The sequence below is a fragment of the Nannospalax galili genome, unplaced genomic scaffold (assembly GCF_000622305.1).
Source record: "Nannospalax galili isolate Female #2095 unplaced genomic scaffold, S.galili_v1.0 scaffold305, whole genome shotgun sequence".
NCBI classification, from domain to species: Eukaryota; Metazoa; Chordata; class Mammalia; order Rodentia; family Spalacidae; genus Nannospalax; species Nannospalax galili.
Genome location: NW_008356258.1, coordinates 4,404,142 through 4,424,742, shown reverse-complemented (window position 1 = coordinate 4,424,742; position 20,601 = coordinate 4,404,142). Strand labels below are relative to the sequence as shown.

Genomic DNA, 20,601 nt, shown 5'->3' with positions numbered 1-20,601 from the left:
AATTTTGACATGTGAATTTCTTTTGTAGTTTATGATTCTTGTGTGAGACTCAAGCCTTCCAGTTTAGGTCTGCTTGTTTTTGTGAACTTTATGTGTCTTTGTGGTTTACTTTTTGGGCATGAAAAGCTGGTTCCTCTAAGCTTCCTTTTCTCTTTTTTGATTTAATATTGGAGTCTCCCGATTGCTTTTGTCTTCAGGGGTTCCCACAGAGGTCCAAGTTAGATGTGGATCAGATGCTCTCAGGCATTCTCCTAAGGTCCGGATCCCTCAGGAATTTGGGGATTGGACTGGCCTGTGAGCCGGGCCCAGGAAAATGCTGTTCTAGGGCATCATGTGGCCATGCCACCCAGAGATGCAAAGGAAAATCGGGGCAGAAGGCTGCCCTAAGGGTTCCTGGGGACCGCACTGAGGAGCTGGGTAGGTCTGGATGCAAAGGGTCAGGAAGAGGAAAGGTCAGCCCCGGCATCCAGGAAATAGGCTGGCGGGTGTTGCAGGACCAGGGAAGAAGAGGGAGGTGAGGGCGGGGCCAGGTCTAGAAGCAGTGCTACTGGGGCCTAAGGAAGGCACTAAGTTGGTCTGGGTGAAAAAGATCAGGAAGCAGTATTGGTTCCCCAGGTGTCTGGGGACCCAAGACTAGGAATAGCGCAGGGCCCAAACTAGGAGTAGAGAACAGCGGGGGAGATAGAAGGGTGAATGAGGCTGGGGGAGTCAAGACGCAGAGGGCCACGCGATAGACTTACCCCAAGAAAGGCCTGAGAGTAGGAGAGCTAGCCAGTGGTGCAGGTCCAGGGAAGCAGAGAGAGGTGAGGGTGGGGCCAGGTCCAGAAGCAGTGCTCCTGGGGCCCAAGGAAGGCACTAAGTTGGTCTGGGTGAAAAGGATCAAGAAGCAGTATTGGTTCCCCAGGTGTCTGGGGCCCCAAGACTCGGAATAGCGCAGGGCCCAAACTAGGAGTAGAGAACAGCAGGGGAGATAGAAGAGTGAATGAGGCTGGGGGAGTCAAGGCGCAGAGGGCCACGCGATAGACCTAGCCCAAGAGGCCTGAGGATAGGAGAGCAGGTTAGGAGAGTTAGCCGGTGGTACAGGTCTACGGAAGCAGAGAGAGGTGAGGGCAGGGCCAGGTCCAGAAGCAGTGCTCCTGGAGCCCAAGGAAGGCACCAAGTTGGCCTGGGCGAAAAGGATCAGGAAGCAGCACCGGTCCCCCAGGTGTCTGGGGACCCAAGACCAGGAATGGTGCAGGGCCCAAACCAGGAGCAGAGAACAGCAGGGGAGATGGAAGGGCGAATGAGGCCAGGGAGTCAAGGTGTGGAGGGCTCTGCGATAGACCCACCCCAAATGAGGCCTGAGGGTAGGAGAGCAGGCCAGGAAAGCCAGCCGGTGGTGCAGGTCCAGGGAAGCAGAGAGAGGTGAGGGTGGGGCCAGGTCCAGAAGCAGTGCTCCTGGGGCCCAAGGAAGGCACCAAGCTGGTCTGGGTGAAAATGATCAGGAAGCAGTACTGGTTCCCCAAGTGCCTGGGGCCCCAAGACTAGGGATGGCACAGGGCCCAAACTAGGAGCAGAGAACAGCGGGGGAGATGGAAGGGTGAATGTGGCCGGGGGAGTCAAGGTGCGAAGGGCTGCGTGATAGACTTACCCCAAGAGAGGCCTGAGGGCAGGACAGGCTCAACTTTTGAGAACAGAAACTTTCTCTTCTTTTACCAGTGTATGCCAGCTCATAACCTAGTGCCTAGCAGAGCCAAGACATATTTGCTGAATGAATGAATCAATAAATGGAAAGGTAGTTGGAAAACAGTCACAGGGGATGGATAGAAGTACACATGTGTGTGAGGCGATAGTTAGAGGTAGGGTCAACCGGAGGGTAATAATAGGAGGCAAGGGTTGGCCTTAGGATCCAGTACGGTGCCCCAAGTTTCTGCTTTCAGTGGTTGGATAGATGGGATATGGGACCATGGAACAAAGTAGGAGACACTGAAATGGGAGTTCTGGGGAAAGTAATGTGTTCAAAATGAAGCATGTTAGTTCACATTTATGAGTGACATCTAAGAGGAAGTTTGTAGGAAGCACTTAGAAGAATCTAGAGCTCAAATGTGAGATTTGACTAGCTACCAAAAAAGTGAGAAGTAGAGATAAATGTTGGTACAGAGACAGGAGAAGAGGTCTTGGTAACTGATCAGACAGTGGGAACAAAGAGGCAGAGAAGAGAAACGCCTTCCTTTTAGGTAGCATTGTTCATGTAGAAGACATTAATGAAGACAACTAGAAAAAAGAAAGCAATATCAAGCTCATCACCACCTGTGGAGCATTCTTGATCGTCTTTTGTAACCATTCTGAGTGTCTTTTTAATCTGGGTGTCTCTTTATATAAGGATATGTTTACACAAATAGGCTCATATTATACATGACTTTTTTGAAGCATGCTTTCCTCAATATGCCATGTAGTAGAGATCTTTATTATTGTTTTAAAGATCCTATGAACATTCTGTAAAAGGAAAGGCAAACATGTGAATCTTTCTCATCCAGTTTCTGAGTATTTCGTTTTGAAAATGGGTAACTTTCAGTCCTTAATAATTTTCTTGTATAATTTAAGTTTTTCTGTCATCTTTTAGAGACTTGTTATTTGGATGTCAGTTCTCTCCTGGACAAATTCTCTAATATTTTCCTATGTTCTCTCGTATGTTCCTTCGCTTAGAATTTTTTTAATTATTTGAGAGCGTTCCATCATTACCACCAATCCTTCCATTAGGCTTTCTGTTGCTTTATTTTCTTTGTTAAAGTTTCTGTGGTTTGCTTGTCATTATGGGTACAGAACCTCTGTCTCCAGCAGCTATGACCCTTGGCTGTTCATTTGTACTAAAGGGAGGCACTATAGCACTGTTTAAATACTCTCTTGCAGCAGACCACGCTGTCCAGGGACAGTGCCAGAGGCTGACTTGGCTGGGCTTTTTCTCAGAATGAACAAGGCCTTCCACAGCTACAGATCTTTTCTCTTGGATTGGATGGTTTCCCTAGAATAGAATCTTCTGGTCTTCCATGCAAAAGAAGTTTGTCTGGCTGCCAGCATTCTGAACCAAGTGGGCAGGACCATGTCTAGCATGTCCAGACCAACAGCACAGCCAGAGGTCCACATGCCATGTTCCTAATTATTATAATCAGTCTGCATCTATACCCATGTCTGCAGACCCACACCAGAGCTGCACAACCTGCAGACCCAGAGGCTAAAGGGACCATGTTCTTCCTCTCTTCATCGTTGGCTGCAAGTCTGAGCGTGCAAGCCCTGCATTGCCTCTCTCTAGTCAATTTTCACTCATCAGTTACCAAACCAAAATATTTTCTTAAAAGACAGAAATGATTCTCAATAAAGTTTTTTTAAGTTAAAAAAGAGTATTTTAAAAAATATTTATTTTATTATTTTTATTTTATGTGTATGAGTGTATTGCCTGCATGTATGTGAGTGCACCCATGTCATGCAATGCCGCAGAGGTCAGAACAGGGCTTCAGATTCCCCTGGAACTGGAGTTAAGGACTGTTTGTAGCCACCATGTGGGTGCTGGGAATCGAACCTGGGTCCTCTGCAAGAGCAGTCAGTGCTCTTAACTGCTGAGCCATCTCTCCAGCCCCCAAAAGAGTATTTTTTAAAAGCCCACCATATTTTGTGTTTCTTCTGGGAGGGAGAAAGGGAGATTAATTTATTTTTATGTGCATGAGTATTTTGCCTGGATGTGTGTAGGTACAGCACATGCATGCAGTGCCCATGGAGGCCAGAAGAGGGTATTGGATGCCCTGGAACCAGAGTTAGAGATGATATTAGCAGCCTGTGGATGATGGGAACCATACCTAGGTCTTCTGTGAGAGCAACCAGTTCTCTCAACTGCTGATCTAGCTCTCCAGTCCAATATTTTTATGTTTCTAAAGCTGAGCAGTGCCCCAGCAGCCTGATCCAGGAGTGATGCTCAGTCAGGACCTGGGCCTTCTCTGCACATGCCTGATGCCACCTAGCGTCTGCCTCAGTGTTAGCCGCTAGCCTTGTGGACAGCATGGAGGCTTTATACAGAGTCTCCATTGAACTTTCCTTTTTCAATCCCAGTTGCATTCTCACCCAGAAGTCCTGGGACCTCTCAGTCCCTCTGCCCTCCTAAGGGTCTTGGCCTGGTCACCTGGCTTTTGTTAGTGCCCTACCTCCATGGGCTTTCCCAGAGACCATGTGCTTTCCAAACACCATAAATGGTGTCCTCCTTGAGGACTAACAGGAGGCAAATACATAAATGTCACTTACCATGTTTCACTGAAAGACCTAGGTTTTACTTGATTCTCATTTTATAAAATACCCAGAAATAAGTGAGTTTGAACATCTTTCCACAAATCTGCTGATCATTCATATTTCTGTTGTGAATTTTTGGTTCCTGTGAGTCATCCTTTAGAAAGTTTGTCTCCTTTTTTAATATACTGTAAAAGTTCTTTTTATATTTTAGATTAACTTTCTGTCTCTCTGATGGGTTGCCTTTTTCCAGTTTAATTTGTCTTTCAAATAGAGATAATTATAACAGATTTGATGTTCATGTCCTCAAAACCTGTTGGTTGCTTTACTTTATCAGTTTTGGGCTCCATATCATACTTCTAAATGTCTTATCTACCACAAGATCATAAAAATGTTTACCCATATTTTTTCTGAAGCTTTTAATATTTTCTTCCTTACATTTAAATATTTTGTCCGTCTGTAATTTATTTTGAAGCATGGAATGAGAATGGATGGATCCAGTCTCCTTTTCTCCAAATGCCTGACCAGTTGTCCCAGCACCATTTTTTGAACAATCCATTTCTTCCTTGCCGTTTTGAAGTGGCTCATTTTTCATACATACTTGGGTCTAGTCCTGGACTGCTGTGCTCTCTCATATGTCTTCCCATCTCTCAGCCAGTACTATTTTCAAGTGACTTCTGTGACTCTATCATGGTTTTCAGTGTCTAGTGGTCCAAGCCTAGTTAGTCTTGACTCTGGAATTTTCCTGGCTGTTTTCACATGTTCATCCTTTTAGATTAACTGTAGTGTCAATGTGATTTCCAAGCTAAATCTTCTTAGAATCTTGAATGGGTTTGCAAAATAATATCCCATAAAAACAATGCCTCAAAAATAAGCTCCACCCTAAAGAGGGAGGAAGTTGCGCTACTGAGAACAGTGACAACTTGGGAGGAAAGTATCTATATTATTGTCATCTTGCCATCGTCCTGATTCACATTTTGTCTAGGAAGTAATAGTTTCAACATCATATTGCCTAAGGAAATTGCCACTTATTTAGCAGAAATTTCTCAGGTACAATTTCTATAGTTCCACTTTCCTGACCTCAAAAGAATCATTCATCACCCTCCACTTAAAGTGGCAGAATCTCGTGAGTGGTTAGAGATAGTTATGCCCGGGGCTATACCACTAGTAAAAGATAAATGGAACCTTTTCCCTACTAAATATTCAATATCCCATTTTAATCTAATTTAAATGTCAAGTACTATTAACTTGAAGGTTTCTAACAACAAAAGGAAGGTAGTCCTATAGTTATTACTTTTATTGAGATCACTGGCCCTTGGATTAAGCATCTTCCTTCAAAATTCTTATATATCTCATCCCATGAAGTAGACAAAAGCAATTTCTTCTGCATCTAATGAGGAAGAAATGGAGACAAATACCAAGTTAATGATGCACTTGAAATCATTATCCAAAGAACTAGGGAGCTCACTGTTTGATGGTGGGTGGTGCTGGATAGCCACAAGGCTCTGGGCTCTAAATCTGTTCAATATTTTCTCCTTCAAAACAGAAGCCTGCAGAGGGAGATTTATCGAAGAAAGGAGACCCAAGTCCTGCTGCTACTAATACTATCATTATTGCTATTACTATTATTATTTCTCTGCTTCTAGAACTTGCACTTGAGCCCAGCTGCTAAGACCTAGGTCCCAACAATGGCAGCCGTGGAATAGCTGTCAGTATGAACCACTGCATCATCTACTTCCAGTTTCCTGGCATTATCCAGAAAGCCCTGGCCTTGTACAAATGTTGCATAAGCCTCTCTGAGACACTTAGCTGTGTCATCCAGAGCCTTTATGTCTCTTATAATCCTTCATGCCTATCACAGGAGAAAATCTAGATAATATCATTGTTTTTTGTTTGTTTTGTTTTTGTTTTGAGATAGAGTCTTACTGTGTAGCCTCAGCCGGAACAGGCCTAGAATTCACTATGTAGACCAGACTGGATTCCATCTCACAGAGCTCCGCCTGCCTTTGCCTCCTGAGTGCTGGCATTAAGAGTATGCACTACCACACCCAGCTAATACCAGATTTTTAGAAAAATGTTTAGTTTGCTTTCTCTTTTTTGCTATCTTTGGGAATTTTAACTTTCAAACAGTATCTTTTAACACTGCTGGCACGGGAGTTAAACTGTTGCAGATTGTTTTTCCAGTGATTAAAGTTTCAAATAACTGAAGACAGTATTTGGTGGCCCCCGTCCTGGGAATGTCCCTGTGCTCTCCAGTTCAACCTACAAGGACATAAGCCTCTGCTCGTAATGCCTCCTTACCTAGTAGGCACAGCAACACTCCCAATAAATACAACCTCTAGTCATCTCTGCCTTATCTAAGGCCTTGAACTTCAAGAGGATGTTTGCTCACTGGCATCATTAGAGACACCAGCAAACAGATGGTTTTTAAGAGAAGTCAGTCTGCAAATCATGTCCCTGAAGCCAGAGGGCCACGCTCCACAATCTTGACTGATTTGCTGAAACAAAAGTGTAGGAATGGAGCCGCATCTGTTTTTCTGACCGAGGAGCAGAATCAAATATTTATTAATGGTGACCTGATTACTGGTGTTTTGTTGTGTTGTCCATTTGTTTGTTTTGTTTTAGTTCTAGAAGCAGATATTTTATGAGGGCTTTCATCCTAAATGAGTCCAGTGCTAGAGAACATTACTGTTCTTCACAGTTTGCATTTCTCATGTTATGCTTTAAAATACATTCTAAGAAAATAAGGAAATTTTAATGTGTCTTTTTATGTTTTCCAGCTCTCTGAGCTTTCTGCAGATGATGCGTGGAAGTAAGTTAATAGTATTTTATAGCTGCTTTTATTAAGAATAAGATTTTCCTCTTAACAGACTGAATGAAGTCATCCTTTTATTTGTAAACTTCCTAGGATAGATAAAGTGAGGTAATATAGTATGTGTATATATAATGCAAAGATACTTTAGACCCAAACTGCATATATTTCCTACAGTGTGATCCATGCAGCCCCACACAGATTTGTGTGTTCTTTAAAATATGGCAGTATGGAGTTCTCATTTATTTTATGCACATGGCACATCTGGTTTTCTTTATGTGCTGCTTCCTCTGTGTTCTGGGACCTACAGTGGGGCCATTGGGCACTGTGAGCACCACATGAAAGAAATAAAAATGAAAAGTTACTCTCCTTTTGCATTGTAGTAATCAATTATGAATGTATTCCTATTCAAAATAGGAAATACTTACTACATTTGTATACCAATTTATGCTTTTCAAAGTATTTCCATATAGGTTAACCCATCTGAGATGCATTTTCAATATATAAACATATATATATATATACGATGTTTGTGATATGCATATATACAAAATGGATTAATATCATAAGGCATATTTTGGTTTCTATTTGTGAAAGTCCTAGTTTAGCTTGATGATGAATTCACACATTCATTCACTTAGCATAAGTTAAAAGTCCATTCATTTTATAGAATGGACTTATTTTGGATTTAGGTCTGTAAAAACCGTAAGTTCTTAGACCTTTGCCATTTGTCCTTGATTCCCACATCCAGGAAACGAGAATGTATTTATGAGCTTTTAGAAATCATTCTTGTCTCCTGAACTCAGCATTCAACAGAACCATGTAATTGTGTTCAAATGAAGGGCTACAGTCCATCTGTATACTTCTAGATTCATTTCTAAGCCTTATCCAGCAGGGGGCACCCCTGGGTTTCAATAGGGCCCTTTCTAACCCTAGGCTTTGTAGAAATGCTGGAACAGGAGAGACCCCCAACTGGCTGACATACCCCAACAGGAACCCTTAAAAGGTCATAGTCTTCTGACTGGCACACTAGCTAACTGCAAACTATAAGCAGTTAACGGAAAGTTAACTTCAAAGGATTTTGTGAATGATGGTACCTCACTGCTATTAAGAGATAATACTGACCAATAATATAGAGCGCAATTGCATAAATCTTTCTCCTTTTTCCTGATCTTGACTTTAGCGCTCTCTCTCCTCTCTCTCTCTCTCTCTCTCTCTCTCTCTCTCTCTCTCTCTCTCTCTCTGCTCTCCTCTCCCTCCCTCCCTCCTTTCCTCTAGACCAGTGGTTCTTAGTCTTGACTGCCCTTAAAATCATATGAAGACTTTTTAAAATTACTGATGCCTTAAATGTTGCACAGCACATGCTTGTGTATAAATATTACATGGTACTCCATTAATATGTGCATCTTACATATTCATTAAAAACAAATTTATAATTTAAAAAAAATTTTTTTGGTCTTTTTCAGACAGGTTTCCCTATAGCTCCAGCTGGCCTGGAATTCAGTGTGTAGACCAGGCTGGCCTCGAACTCACAGAGATCACCTGCCTCTGCCTCCTGAGAGCTGGGATTAAAGACGTGCACCACCATGCCCAGCATAATTAAAAATTTTAAAGTAACTCCTATCCTGGAACTCTGCATTATTTTCTTAGGCTACCATAAGAAAATACCACAAATGGCATGGTGTGGGCAACAGAAATTGATTTCCCCATATTTCTAGGCTGAGGGCCCAAGATTAAGGTGTTGACCAGTCTGGGCTAGCAGGTGGAGGTACTAGGGCTTGTGCCTTCAACATAGGAATTCCAACAGTTTGCGATACTAGGTATTAGTCCTTCAGAGTGTGATTTAGCTCATGATGCCCAGTACTCATGACTTAATTGATCTGGAATACTGCTTGGGCTCTGAGACTTTTGAAAGCTCCCTGGCAATTCTAATTTACAGTCAAGGTCAAGAAACACTGCTCTAGACTTTTTTCACGGTCACTCATCAGATATGCAACTGTAGTGACTGAATCCACCATTGTGCAAAACCAAGTGTCCAACTAAAAACTGAAATCCATTTATCACCTGAATGTTTGTGCGTGTCTAAGAAAATACTTAGGCCATTTCTTTCCTTGTAGTAGTATGTTAATATAACAGTTTTTGCAGCCCACTCTGGAGCTACCAGTTGCCCATGTCTAAGATCCCCACCATTGATATAGGCACCATCTGTCTTCAGGGTATCTTTCTACATGTAAATAGTAGAAATTACTTGAAGTTAATTCCTGGATTCTTTTATAGTCTTACATGTGCTATGAGGTACTAAAGAATTTCTCAGAGAGGACAGATGGCTTTACCAGGGTTATGAGGCAATGAAGCAGCTGATCTGGAACTGGAGCCTCAGTCTTCTCTGCCTCATCATGTAACTTGAAAAGACTGAGGTCAAAGCCCTACAGAAAAACAAAGGACATAGGTGAAGTTGCAGACAGTATCATCTATCCCTTCCCCAAATCTAAAGGGAGGTAAGAAACCAAGAAAACCTTTGTAATCAAAGCTTACCACCACCTACATTTGAAATCCCCATCTTCCTATGAGCCCAGCATCATTTTCAGGTTTTTGTAGTGTGAAAGCCAAGGGCTTTTTCAGATGACCCTGTTCGTCTGTTCCAGCCTGAAGCAGGAGAAGATATACCAGATGCACCAAGGCCATGAGTCCATGCACATGGAGATGATCTTAATCTTCTTCTCTGCCCTGATCGCCGTCCAGGTGATGCTGGTACAGTGGAGGCAGAGGCACAGCCGCTCCTACAACGTGAGTCCCCCAGGCACTGGCAGCCTGGCTGTCCTTTTGCTGCCACATTTCTTTTCGAGACCACTATGAAGGATTCCTTTGGCTTAAGTCAGTGTTCTCAACCAGGTGCAGTTTTGCTCCCAGCAGATATTTGGCAAAGTCTTGAAAAGTTTCTGGTTGTCAAGACTTAGTTTGGTGGGAGGATTGTGTCGGGAGAGGGGAATGGATACCTGTGTCCAATGGGAAGAATCCAAGGATCCTGGCAAGCTTCAATGAAAGACAGCTCCCGCAACAAAAACTGTTATCTGGCCTAAACATCACTAGCGCCAAGGTTGAGAAGCCCTGGTTTACATAAACCACTTTCTCTTTCGTTCATGAACAACTTCTGCCAAAGGCCTGGAAAAGGGAAGTATAGAAATAGCAAAAATCAAAAGTTGAAGCTGTTTCATGTTTCATCAGAGATAAATAAATAAGAATATCCCTTGCTGACAGTAGCCTTGCCGTGAGTGCTTGCGTTTCCATGAACTGTGCCCATGCCAGCACTGCACCGGCCTCAGCCACGAGAGCAAGATCTCCTTTCCTCAGACTGGAGCATGCCCACCAGAACTTTCCCTCTCAGGGCTGAGTCCTTCCCTGGTCTCTTAAGTGGCTCTCAGATCCTGGAGTGCATTGGCTTTACCTGGAGGGCTTGTTCAATCAGGTTCCATGGCCACACTGCCAGAGTTTCTCATTCAACTTAACCAGGTCACCAGGTGGCACTGATCCTGGCTTTCCTGAGACCGTACTTGGAAAACCACTGCTTTAAACTCAAACATGGCCTGAACAGAGAAACACTGCAAAAGGAGGAGGACCCCTGTGGACACTCTGTGTGGACACTCTGTGTGGACATTGTGTGGACACTGTGTGGACACTCCTCTGTGTGGACACTGTGTGGACACTCCTCTGTGTGGACACTCTGTGTAGACATTGTGTGGACACTGTGTAGACACTCTGGGTAGGACTGGCTCTTGTAATGGTTGTTATATAAAACTTACCTTTGACGAATAAGGATTGGCTTAGACCATTTTTACTCATCATAAACATTATTTCCTGCGTAGCCTGGAGTTTAAAGAAATTTTCAGTTCTGTGTGCTGCTTAAGTTTAGGCACTTTTTTTACATTTTATTGAGAGAGGAGAATCTTGTCTTGTTTTTTAAAATAAAGGCACCAAAATTTTATGCCATCATTGTCTTGTTGATTAAAAACAAAACAAAAAAAAAAAAAAACTGCCCCCTTGGTAGGTCTCCCAGGCTCCAGTGAATGGCCCTATACCCTTGCACATATGGGCAGCACTTACTGGACTCAGCAAATTGAAAAAAGGGATATGATGTTGGAAGGGGAGTCTGTTGGAAGATTCAAGAGGGCTTATACAGGGGAAGGGTATATATGTTAAAAATAGATTGCATGTGTCTATGAAAATTCTCAAAGAATAAATTAAAAGTATTATAATAATAAAAACTTTTTAAACAAAAGCCCTTATAATTCACTTGAATAATTTTTAAATGAACGAAACTGGAATCAACTATCACTAGTTATCCACTCTCACATCAAAGAAAAGCTCTTTAAATAGATCTATCTCCAGTACAGTTTCCTTTTCTGTAAAATAGAAATACCCGAGAGAACATCTAGAGTCTTAATGCAAGAAGAAGCCTGAATTTCTGAGAAATGATTCAGAGCTCTGTTCCATCTTTTCTTGATATCTGATGCTTATCTCTGAATTAGATATGGGGGGTTTCTATAGTAATGAGGTGTGAATTCTGCATAAGAAGCCCCCCTGCTCTTGAAAGCAAACAGTGTCTCATGAGTCACCCCTACTTCCTCTGACAATTTTCTTTGATGGGTTTTGAGGAGACATATGCCAGGGACTCTGTCCTTATTTTAAAAGAAGCTGCTCCCAAGGCTGGAGAGATGGCTCAGGAGTTAAGAGCACTACTGCTCTTCCGGAGGACCCAGATTCCATTCCCAGCACCCAATTCTAGGGGATCCAATGTCTTCTTCTGACCTCTGAGGGCACCAGGGCACACATGTGGTACACCTACATGTATACAAGCAAAACACTCATATACATAAAATGAAATGAAATAAAATCTTTTAAAAAACACAATAACAAAAAAAAAAGAAGTTGCTCCCATGTCAACACTGAGGATGTGTGGCACCACACCAGAGCCCCACACTTACCGGTGTAGTGACACAGGTAAGCCTGCCAGCTGTCAGCATCCCTTTGGAAGACTTGTGACCATTGGAGGCTCTGACCTTGTTTGGCTAAGGATACACTGTTTCCAGGAGGATTTTGCTGAGCTTGACAACGAAGCTGTCTGAGTCATTTTTATTGTTCATTATATTGAAATCATTGAAATGCCTTCCAGAGGTGGTACTTTTGACTGATCCCAGATCCTCTCAGTCACTCCACTTTTCCTTCTTAAAGTTCCTAGGGTTTTTTTAATACCTTTTATTTCAATTACATTTATTTACTTACTTTTGGGGGAAGACACGGACAACCTGTGGACAACTTCTTTCCAGCATGGGGGCCCCGGAATTGAACTCAGGACCTTAGGCTTGATGGCAAGCGCTTTTACCCAATGAGCCATCTTTCTCACACAAGTCTGTTGTTTCTGATTCCTATCATACAGCTCTCTTATTTTATGGAGACCCAAAGAGAATTTGCAGTCCTAAAGGCCACCTTGGGGGCGGCAACTGGATGATTGAGATTTTGGCCTCTCTTTAGGCAGTCCTGTCTCAAGCCAAGAGCCTTGAGAAAGGGGTTCTGACAGTAACCCAGGGCAGATCCAGGCCTCATGGTGGTTCCATCTGTTAGGTTAGCTTAGAGACTTGGGTGGCCATTGATCCATTAATGACATCGTCTCAAAAGAGCAGGCCGAGTAGCCCTTCCCCCGTATGTCTCCACTGATGCTGCTGCTCATGATGACATTTAGTAGCTGAGGCCAGGCTTTCCCCTCCGCAGCTCTGAGTGTCTGGCTTTGTGTCCGTTCTTGGGCATTACCTTGAGAGCAGGTCTTCAGAGCACAACCATTTCAGGGCCTGTGGTTTCATCTGCAGCCACAGAAGCTGGTGATTCCTAGAGCGCCCCTAGCTTACTGTGGCTCTGCTTTTCTATGTATTTTAAATGAACTATATTGGGAAAATCAGGACCAAATGTAGTACTCAAGTTAATATCTTTGGGCTGCAGGTTGATGGCATAAATAGCTATCCAGAGACAGCCTCGCTTTCAGATATTTCCTGTGAACACCTGAGATATGTGGACCCTCCAGTGCTACTGAGAGCTTTGAACTAATAAAATTTGTGAATTTTCTGGGGTTTTTTTATAATAAAATATAATATATAAAATAATATAATGTAATATAATTTATTTGGCTTGACATTGTAATTTCCATCAATATATTATAAACAAACATATAGTAATAGATATAACATATTAATTATAATTTCTATAGCAGTCATCTTATAATAATTATTATAATTACTATAATAATAATTTATAAACTTACTGAATTACTATTATAACCATGATAAGAACTTTTTGAATATTAGTTCAGTACTTGCTTTTTAATCCCACTTTGTGCGGTGTAGTTCACAGAGTTTGAATAAGTTGGCCAAAGCTATATAGTTATTAGTTGCAGGCAAGGCTAGATAGACTCCAGCCCCAACAGTCATCTGCTCTCATATCAACTCTGAACCATAGTGTCCTTAGCTACACAGCAGAAATACCCGAGAACCTGTCACACAGAGGTGTGGCTCAGAAACATTTCTATGAGGATTTCTAGCATGGTGACTGCACTATTCAGAGCCATTGGTTGACTCTGAACACACTCAAGAGATAATGCTTCTATCTAACACTTCTGCATACATAAGCATGTGCTGCTAAAGCGATCTACTAGTAAAACAATTCTTTTCTAGATACTTCTGTAAAGTTCAAGTAACTGGTAATAGATCATGGAGTTACACTTTCCATTAGGACAGTTTGATAAATTAGCTTTCTCAAAGCAATGCACCTGCATGTCCTGCCTTGCCACAGCCTTCTGCTCTGCCACATATTCCCTGTGTTAATTTTGTGAGATATGTTCACTGGAACTGGAGGCTGGATGAAGGGGAAGATCACTGGCTTGCTTAAGAGTCTGAAAATGCCAGCTACTCATTTAATCACAGTGAACCTCATTTTCCTGGTATTTACAACAATAGACTCTAAAGAAATAGGAAAGACCTTTGATTTCAGCCACAAAACACAAAAATCTTAGAAGACATCACTCCCGCCTTACACCACCACCACCAACAACGAAACCTGAGCAAAATGAATATCCAAAGCTTTATTTGAACCTGTCAGGAATTGAGGTCACAGGAGAAGCCACAGACAGATAAATGGAGGTAACCCCAGGTGAGGTGCATCATTAACAACAGCAACAAGCAAAGAAAAATACTCAGGCATAAATCTAAGAAAAGATGCCCAAGATCCATATGTAGAAAACTGGAAAGTTCTAAAATAAGTAGAAAGATACTCTGTATTCAAATTAGGTATTGTTAAAATGCTAATTCTTCCCAATTCGATCTATAGCTTCAATACAAGGCAACCAAAATTCCAGCAAGATGTCTTACGTGTTATTATGAAATGATCATACAGTTTATAGCAAAAGGTAGAACTAGAATAGCCAATGTAATCCTGAAGAAGAATAAAGTTGAAGGATAAATATTATCTATCTCCAAGATTTGCTATAAAGCTGCAGCAGTCAATAGCGCAATGTTAGCAAGGAATAAACACACAGATCATGACGCAGGACACACAGCCTCTTAACAGACTCCCATAAATACAGTCAGCTCATCCAAGACAGAAGAGCAAATCAAGACAATGAAAAAGTCTAAAAAACAGAACAACTCCACTTCCATATGCAAAATAAAATTAGTATGAATACAAAGCTTATACTTTTCCCAAAAACAACTCAAAATATATTAGACTTAAATGTAAAGTATAAGAGTTTTATAGGACAACACAGGGGAAAATATCTCAATGCACTTGGATTTGGTGATGAATTCTTAGGCCTGATGTCAAAAAGTCTGATCCATGACAGAAAATATTAGTAAGTTTAAAAACTATCCTGCGAAAGGCACTGTTAAGAAAATGATACCTGAGTCAGGGATGGTGGTGCATGCCTTTAATCCCAGCACTCAGGAGACAGAGGCAGAAGGATCTCTGTGAGTTCGAGGCCAGCTTGATCTACATAGTGAATTCCAGGCCAGCTGGTGCTACAGGGAGACCCTGTCTCAAAACAAACAAAAATGATGCCAGATATCATGGTAGTGCACACCTTCAAGCTCAGCACTCAGGAGGCAGAGCCAGCTATATCTCTGTAAGTCAGACGAGAGAGAGAGAGAGAGAGAGAGAGAGAGAGAGAGAGAGAGAGAAGAAGAAGAAGAAGAAGAAGAAGAAGAAGAAGAAGAAGAAGAAGAAGAAGAAGGAGCAGGAGGAGGAAGAAGAGGAAGAGAAAAAAGAGGAAGAGGAAGAAGAGGAGGAGGAAGTGGAGGAGGAGGAGGAGGAGGAGGTCGTGGAGGAGGAGGTCAAAAGGAAAGAAAGGAAGAGAAGAGAGAGAGAGAGAGAGAGAGAGAGAGAGAGAGAGAGAGAGAGAGAGAGGGAGGAGGAGGAGGAGGAGGAGGAGGAGGACGAGGACGAGGACGAGGAGGACGAGGAGGAGGATGAGGAGAAAGCAGGTTCCAGACTGGGAGAAAATACAGTAACACATGAGCTTGAATCCAAAATATAAAAATTCAACTATAAAAAGCAACTAATTTTAAAAATGACAAAGTATCTGGATGAAGACCTTATCAAACCAGATATACCGATGGCAAAGAAGCATATGAACAGAAACTTATCACCATCTGCCATAAGGGTTGGCAGATTGGAATAATGACAAAATACAAGTGCATGCCTCCTCAGAACGTGAATATAAGACCCTAAGGGTGCTCAGTGCTGCTGAGAACAGAGCAGCAAGAACTTCCATTGCTGAGAAAGCAAAGCTAAAAAGTCACTTTGGGAAGCAATCTGGTAGTGTCCACAAAGATAATTGTGGTGTTACCACAGGATGCAACATTCTAATATGTATTTACTCAGTTGAATTAAAAACCTGAATTCACACAAAAACTCAGGTGCAAATAAATGTAACACCTCTGTTCATAATCACCCCCCAACTGAAAGCACCCCAGCTGCTATTCTGCCTCCGAATAAATAAGCTAATGGATACATTCATGCAGTGAAGTCTACTCAGCAATACAAAGAAGCTTTCAAATTATAGAAAGACATGGAGAAACTCTGTGAAAGGCCACGCATTGTATGGTTCCAATTATATGGAAGTCTCAGAAACATGAACCAGTGCAGTCAAATGCAGAAAGCTTGCCAGGGTTTGGATGGAAGAGGAGGAATAAACAGATGAAATGAAGTGTTTTTAGAGCAGTAAAATCTGTGTTATATTGTACTCATGGGTATAAGACATGCATCTGTCAGATCCTATGGAACTGTATAGGCAAAAAGTAGACCTTAGAAGATAGAAATTTTAGGGGCTGGAGAGATGACTCACTGGTTAAGAGCACTGGCTGCTCCTGCAGAGGAGCTAAATTTGGTTCCCAGAACCCACATGGTGGCTAACAACCATCTATAATAACTCCAGGGGATCCAGCACCATCTTCTGGCCTCCATGGGCATTAAATGACATGAGTGTACTTACATGCAGGCAAAACACTCATAAAAAATGAAAATAATTTTTTAAACACAAAAGGCTGTAAATGGCTAAAGTTTACAGAATAAGAGTCTGCAGAGTGTGGGTCCACGGACAGGACTCCTATATTAAACTTCATTCATCCAGAGTTTAGGGACCATTGCAGAAAGGGGGCAGGGAAGACTGTAAGAGCCAGAGGAGGAAGTGCATGATGACCATGTGGAAACAGAGTCTTACAGGCTCCTGGGACTTTGCTAATGTGAACCTACAGCAATGGTGTCAGCATGCTAAGACCCATGCAAACTCAAGCAGACAAAAATCCCAGCGTAGAACTGGAGAAATGGGCAGCGGCCCCACCCCCAATCTTAGCTGAAGAGCTATTGGCAGCTGATTACTGCTGGCTGAGGGAATGTTGATCTTCTTTAAGGGAGAGACTCTAGATAGGTTGACTAGAACCCAGTGGATGAACATGCACCGAGGGATGTCTGGGTACACTAACTTGGCTTGATAGACCTCAACACATATAACAGAATGCATGAAATCTGTTGGGGTGGTCTGGGGGGCTCCTGATGGGGGAGGGGGTATAAAGACGATAAAGATATTTGTGTGAAATGCTGCACCAACAAATCAATTAATAAATAAAAATTAAATTTAAAAGATAGGGGGTTTGTTTTTTGGTTTTTGGTTTTTGGTTTTTTGGTTTTTTGTCTTTTTTGAGACAGGGTCTCCCTGTAGCCCCCACACCCAGCTAAGACTGGAGTTTTTAAAATTTTAGAATATTTATTATTCCACAGAGAGGCAATTTTTGACACATTTTTCCCAGAAATAACTTGAAGCAGGTTACATAAAAATATATATACAATGAAGTTTAAGGGGGAAAAGTAGGAATAAGCAATAAAAGACTAAAAGGTTTGCCAACATGGGTTCAACCTTCGTGGAATAATGAAGGTTTCCATTAGATCTGTTCTTTTTTTTTTTTCAATCCTAACTAGGTTATTGGGCTTGCTAACAGAACATAGGGTAGGGGTTTATTTACAGACGATTGGGCGCAGTCAAATAGAAGATTCAGGAAAAAAATGCAGACCACAACAAAAAGATCTAGCTGAATGTTTGAAACACCTTGACTGAAGGAGGCAGGTAGAAAAGGGCATAGCCAAGTAACCTTGGAACTCAGCAGAGTCTGAAGAAAGGCAATGGAGGCTGTACATGAGTAGTTGAGAAAACAATTTCCCATGGGGGTAGGGGTCCACAGTTTTAACAGTGCTCTGTAGGAATAATGGAATGGAGCAATGATAAACAAACAGGTGATGGGGACCAGGTTACCTGCTGCTTGGATGGGAGTTTACAGATAAGCAGGAGAAGGAAACGAAGCAGAAAAAGTCAGAAGTGTAAACTAATGTGTGTGGATAGCTTTATATACAAGATACTATTATCTCTGGGCTATTCATACTCATGATATCATTATTTTCACATTGCTTCACCCATGACTCAAGCTGGATGTGCAAGGAATAATTCACAAATCTCGTGACACTTTCAGATGCATCTTTTAACATATATGAAAGTATCCAGATGTGATGGTTCATGCCTGTAATTCCAGCACTGGAAATTTAGAGAGGCAGGAAGATTAGAAGTTCAAAGTCAGAGTCTGCTACATAGCAAGTTTGAGACCAATACAAGACCCTATCTCTCTCTCTCTCTCTCTCTCTCATGAAATTACCATTTAGTTTGTCTAGACGGATTATGATGTGTGGTCTACAGGAACTTCGGAGTTCAGAGCAGTTTATTATAAATCCATAAAGCAAAGCAAATGATCTACTTACCAAAGTTAAAAAATGTAACTAACTGCTCCTATGCGATAGCAAAAAGTATAGAAGGAAAGTGAAAACCTCTTATTTTGTTTATTGTACCACTAAATATTTGCATGGTCCCAAACCTTCACATTTACTGCACTGTATAGACCAACCATCTGAATGTTGGAATTTTTCTTTCTAGTGATAATCCTTTTTTATTTTTCTCAAGCTGGTAATCTTGATATGGTATAGATCTTGGCAGAACTTCAAAGTTAAATCATTTCTGAATACTATTAACAGCATTTAGCTAAAAATAATATTTTTCAATCCTGCTCTCTCCGCCTATTTTAATGTGCAGCTATTTTTCACCTATTTTGGGGAAGTATGAAGAAGATGCAAAAAGAACCCTTCTGTTACTCCCTAAATCAGTAGAAAGCCTGACAACTACCTACACAGGATCCAGGACCCAAACGCACTGTTAGCTTACCTCAGCACAGAGGCAAATAATTTGCTGCAGACTGATACTTTGCTCTATTTAAATCAAACTTCCTGCCTATCAACAGCCCTGAAACACCAGAAACTATTACGGTGCCAATAAAGCATGTGTCTCCTCCAATCTTTTAAAAATGAAGCAAGATACAAACCCAGATATATTTATGTATTTAACATTGCAGTTATGAACTGGCTGCTCTTGCACAGAACCCAGGTTCAGTTCACAACACCCACATGGTGGCTAGCAACCATCTGTAACTCCAGTTCCAGGGAAATCCAGTTCCCTCTTCTGACCTTCGTGGGAACTGTATGGCACAGGTGCACTTACGTGCATGCAGGCAATACACTCATACACATAAAATAAAAATAATAAATAAAAGTTAAATAACAAAATCAACTATCTGAATTGATTGGAAGATGGAAATGGGACCAACTGAAATATTCAGGGTCCTCCATATGCCAAGATTCTGTTCTCTTCTTGCTCGGATTTATGTCCACACTTTCTCTGTGCTGATAACATCAAAGTTTCCATAATGTTTTCCTGCTTATATCTACACATCCTCCTACTCTCCCTGTCCTCTCTCTCCACCCACACATATAAGTGGTTGTAAATAGTTGGGAACTTGCAGTGCAAAGGAAATGAACTTCACACCACTCCTTTCCTTTAACATTGCACGGCCAATTCATTGTTCTGTACAGTTAGACAAATGAAAGATGTCTTTGTTTTGACTTGATCTGCAATTCTTTTGACATTCATTATGTACATGGCAACAAGAGAAAAAACATGATACCTTTGGGCAACATCTTATTTGTCAGGAAATTCCTCTTGCTATGATGCATGGGTGGGGAGAACACGGGTAATGAGATCCAGATGTGGGCACTGCCCTTCACCAACAATGCAGATGTGCATTCTGCTCACATGCCCAGATGGCGACCCCTCTGGCATTATTAATGGGTCCCACATGCCAGACTTCCTCCTTTGCATGTGTACGCCTCAATTTCCCATAGTCCATGTGTTTATTTATGAGACACCACATTCCTACACTTCATATGTGGCAGTTACTATTAAAACTGAGGAGTTTTAACTGCTCTGGAAATTGATAGAGAATCTTTGAAATTGCTGTGAAATGTGACCCTTATTTCAAAATGACTTCTCATAAAATTATTGAATTCATAATGCAAGTTCCTAACCTTTCTCTTGAGAAACTGTGTTAAGAAAATATGGTGCTGGATATACACTTTAAAGATAGATTTAAACAGCTGGTATTTCCATACATAATACATTATAATGATACTTTTGCTGTCTATCATTTCTGATTTCTGAAGCCTATTTTTAAAAATATCTGTGCATTGAACATTGCTATTCATTGCTGATTAAATCCAAGCACTAAGTAAGAAGAAGTGTGGGATCTTCTAGATGGCCCATTTATGTAGAGCCATATAAGGAAAGAACTCATTTTATAAATACATAGTTCAACTATAGCTCCAAACTGTCATAGTCTTTGTAGCTTTGAGGAAATAGAGTAGTATGATAAATTTTGGCTTTAGAGCTAAAGTATAAAATATGAACAGTTTCACTGAATAAAATGAACACTCAGTTTTTTATTCAGAAAAAACTTCATTTTGAGGGGAGAATGTTAAAAAAATGAATTATTCTTAGAAATATGAAAAATACAAAAAACAGATGACTGGGTTTTGAAAGACACCCATTGACTTTAATATCAGAAGCAACGGAC

General features: G+C 41.4%; 1 protein-coding gene across 4 annotated transcripts in view; it reads left to right on the top strand.

Moving 5' to 3' along the window:
* The window catches only part of Rnf175 (ring finger protein 175), a 62,914-nt gene that overhangs the window by 9,444 nt on the left and 32,869 nt on the right, over positions 1–20,601 (top strand). For 3 of the 4 annotated variants that reach the window (XM_008854280.2, XM_008854279.2, XM_008854281.2), the window contains exons 2-3: positions 7,032–7,063; positions 9,709–9,850. The exons of the other annotated variant lie outside the window; for it this stretch is intronic. In XM_008854280.2, the coding sequence (XP_008852502.1) occupies positions 7,032–7,063; positions 9,709–9,850 (174 nt within the window). The remainder of the gene's footprint in view (positions 1–7,031; positions 7,064–9,708; positions 9,851–20,601) is intronic. 4 annotated transcript variants of the gene reach the window in all.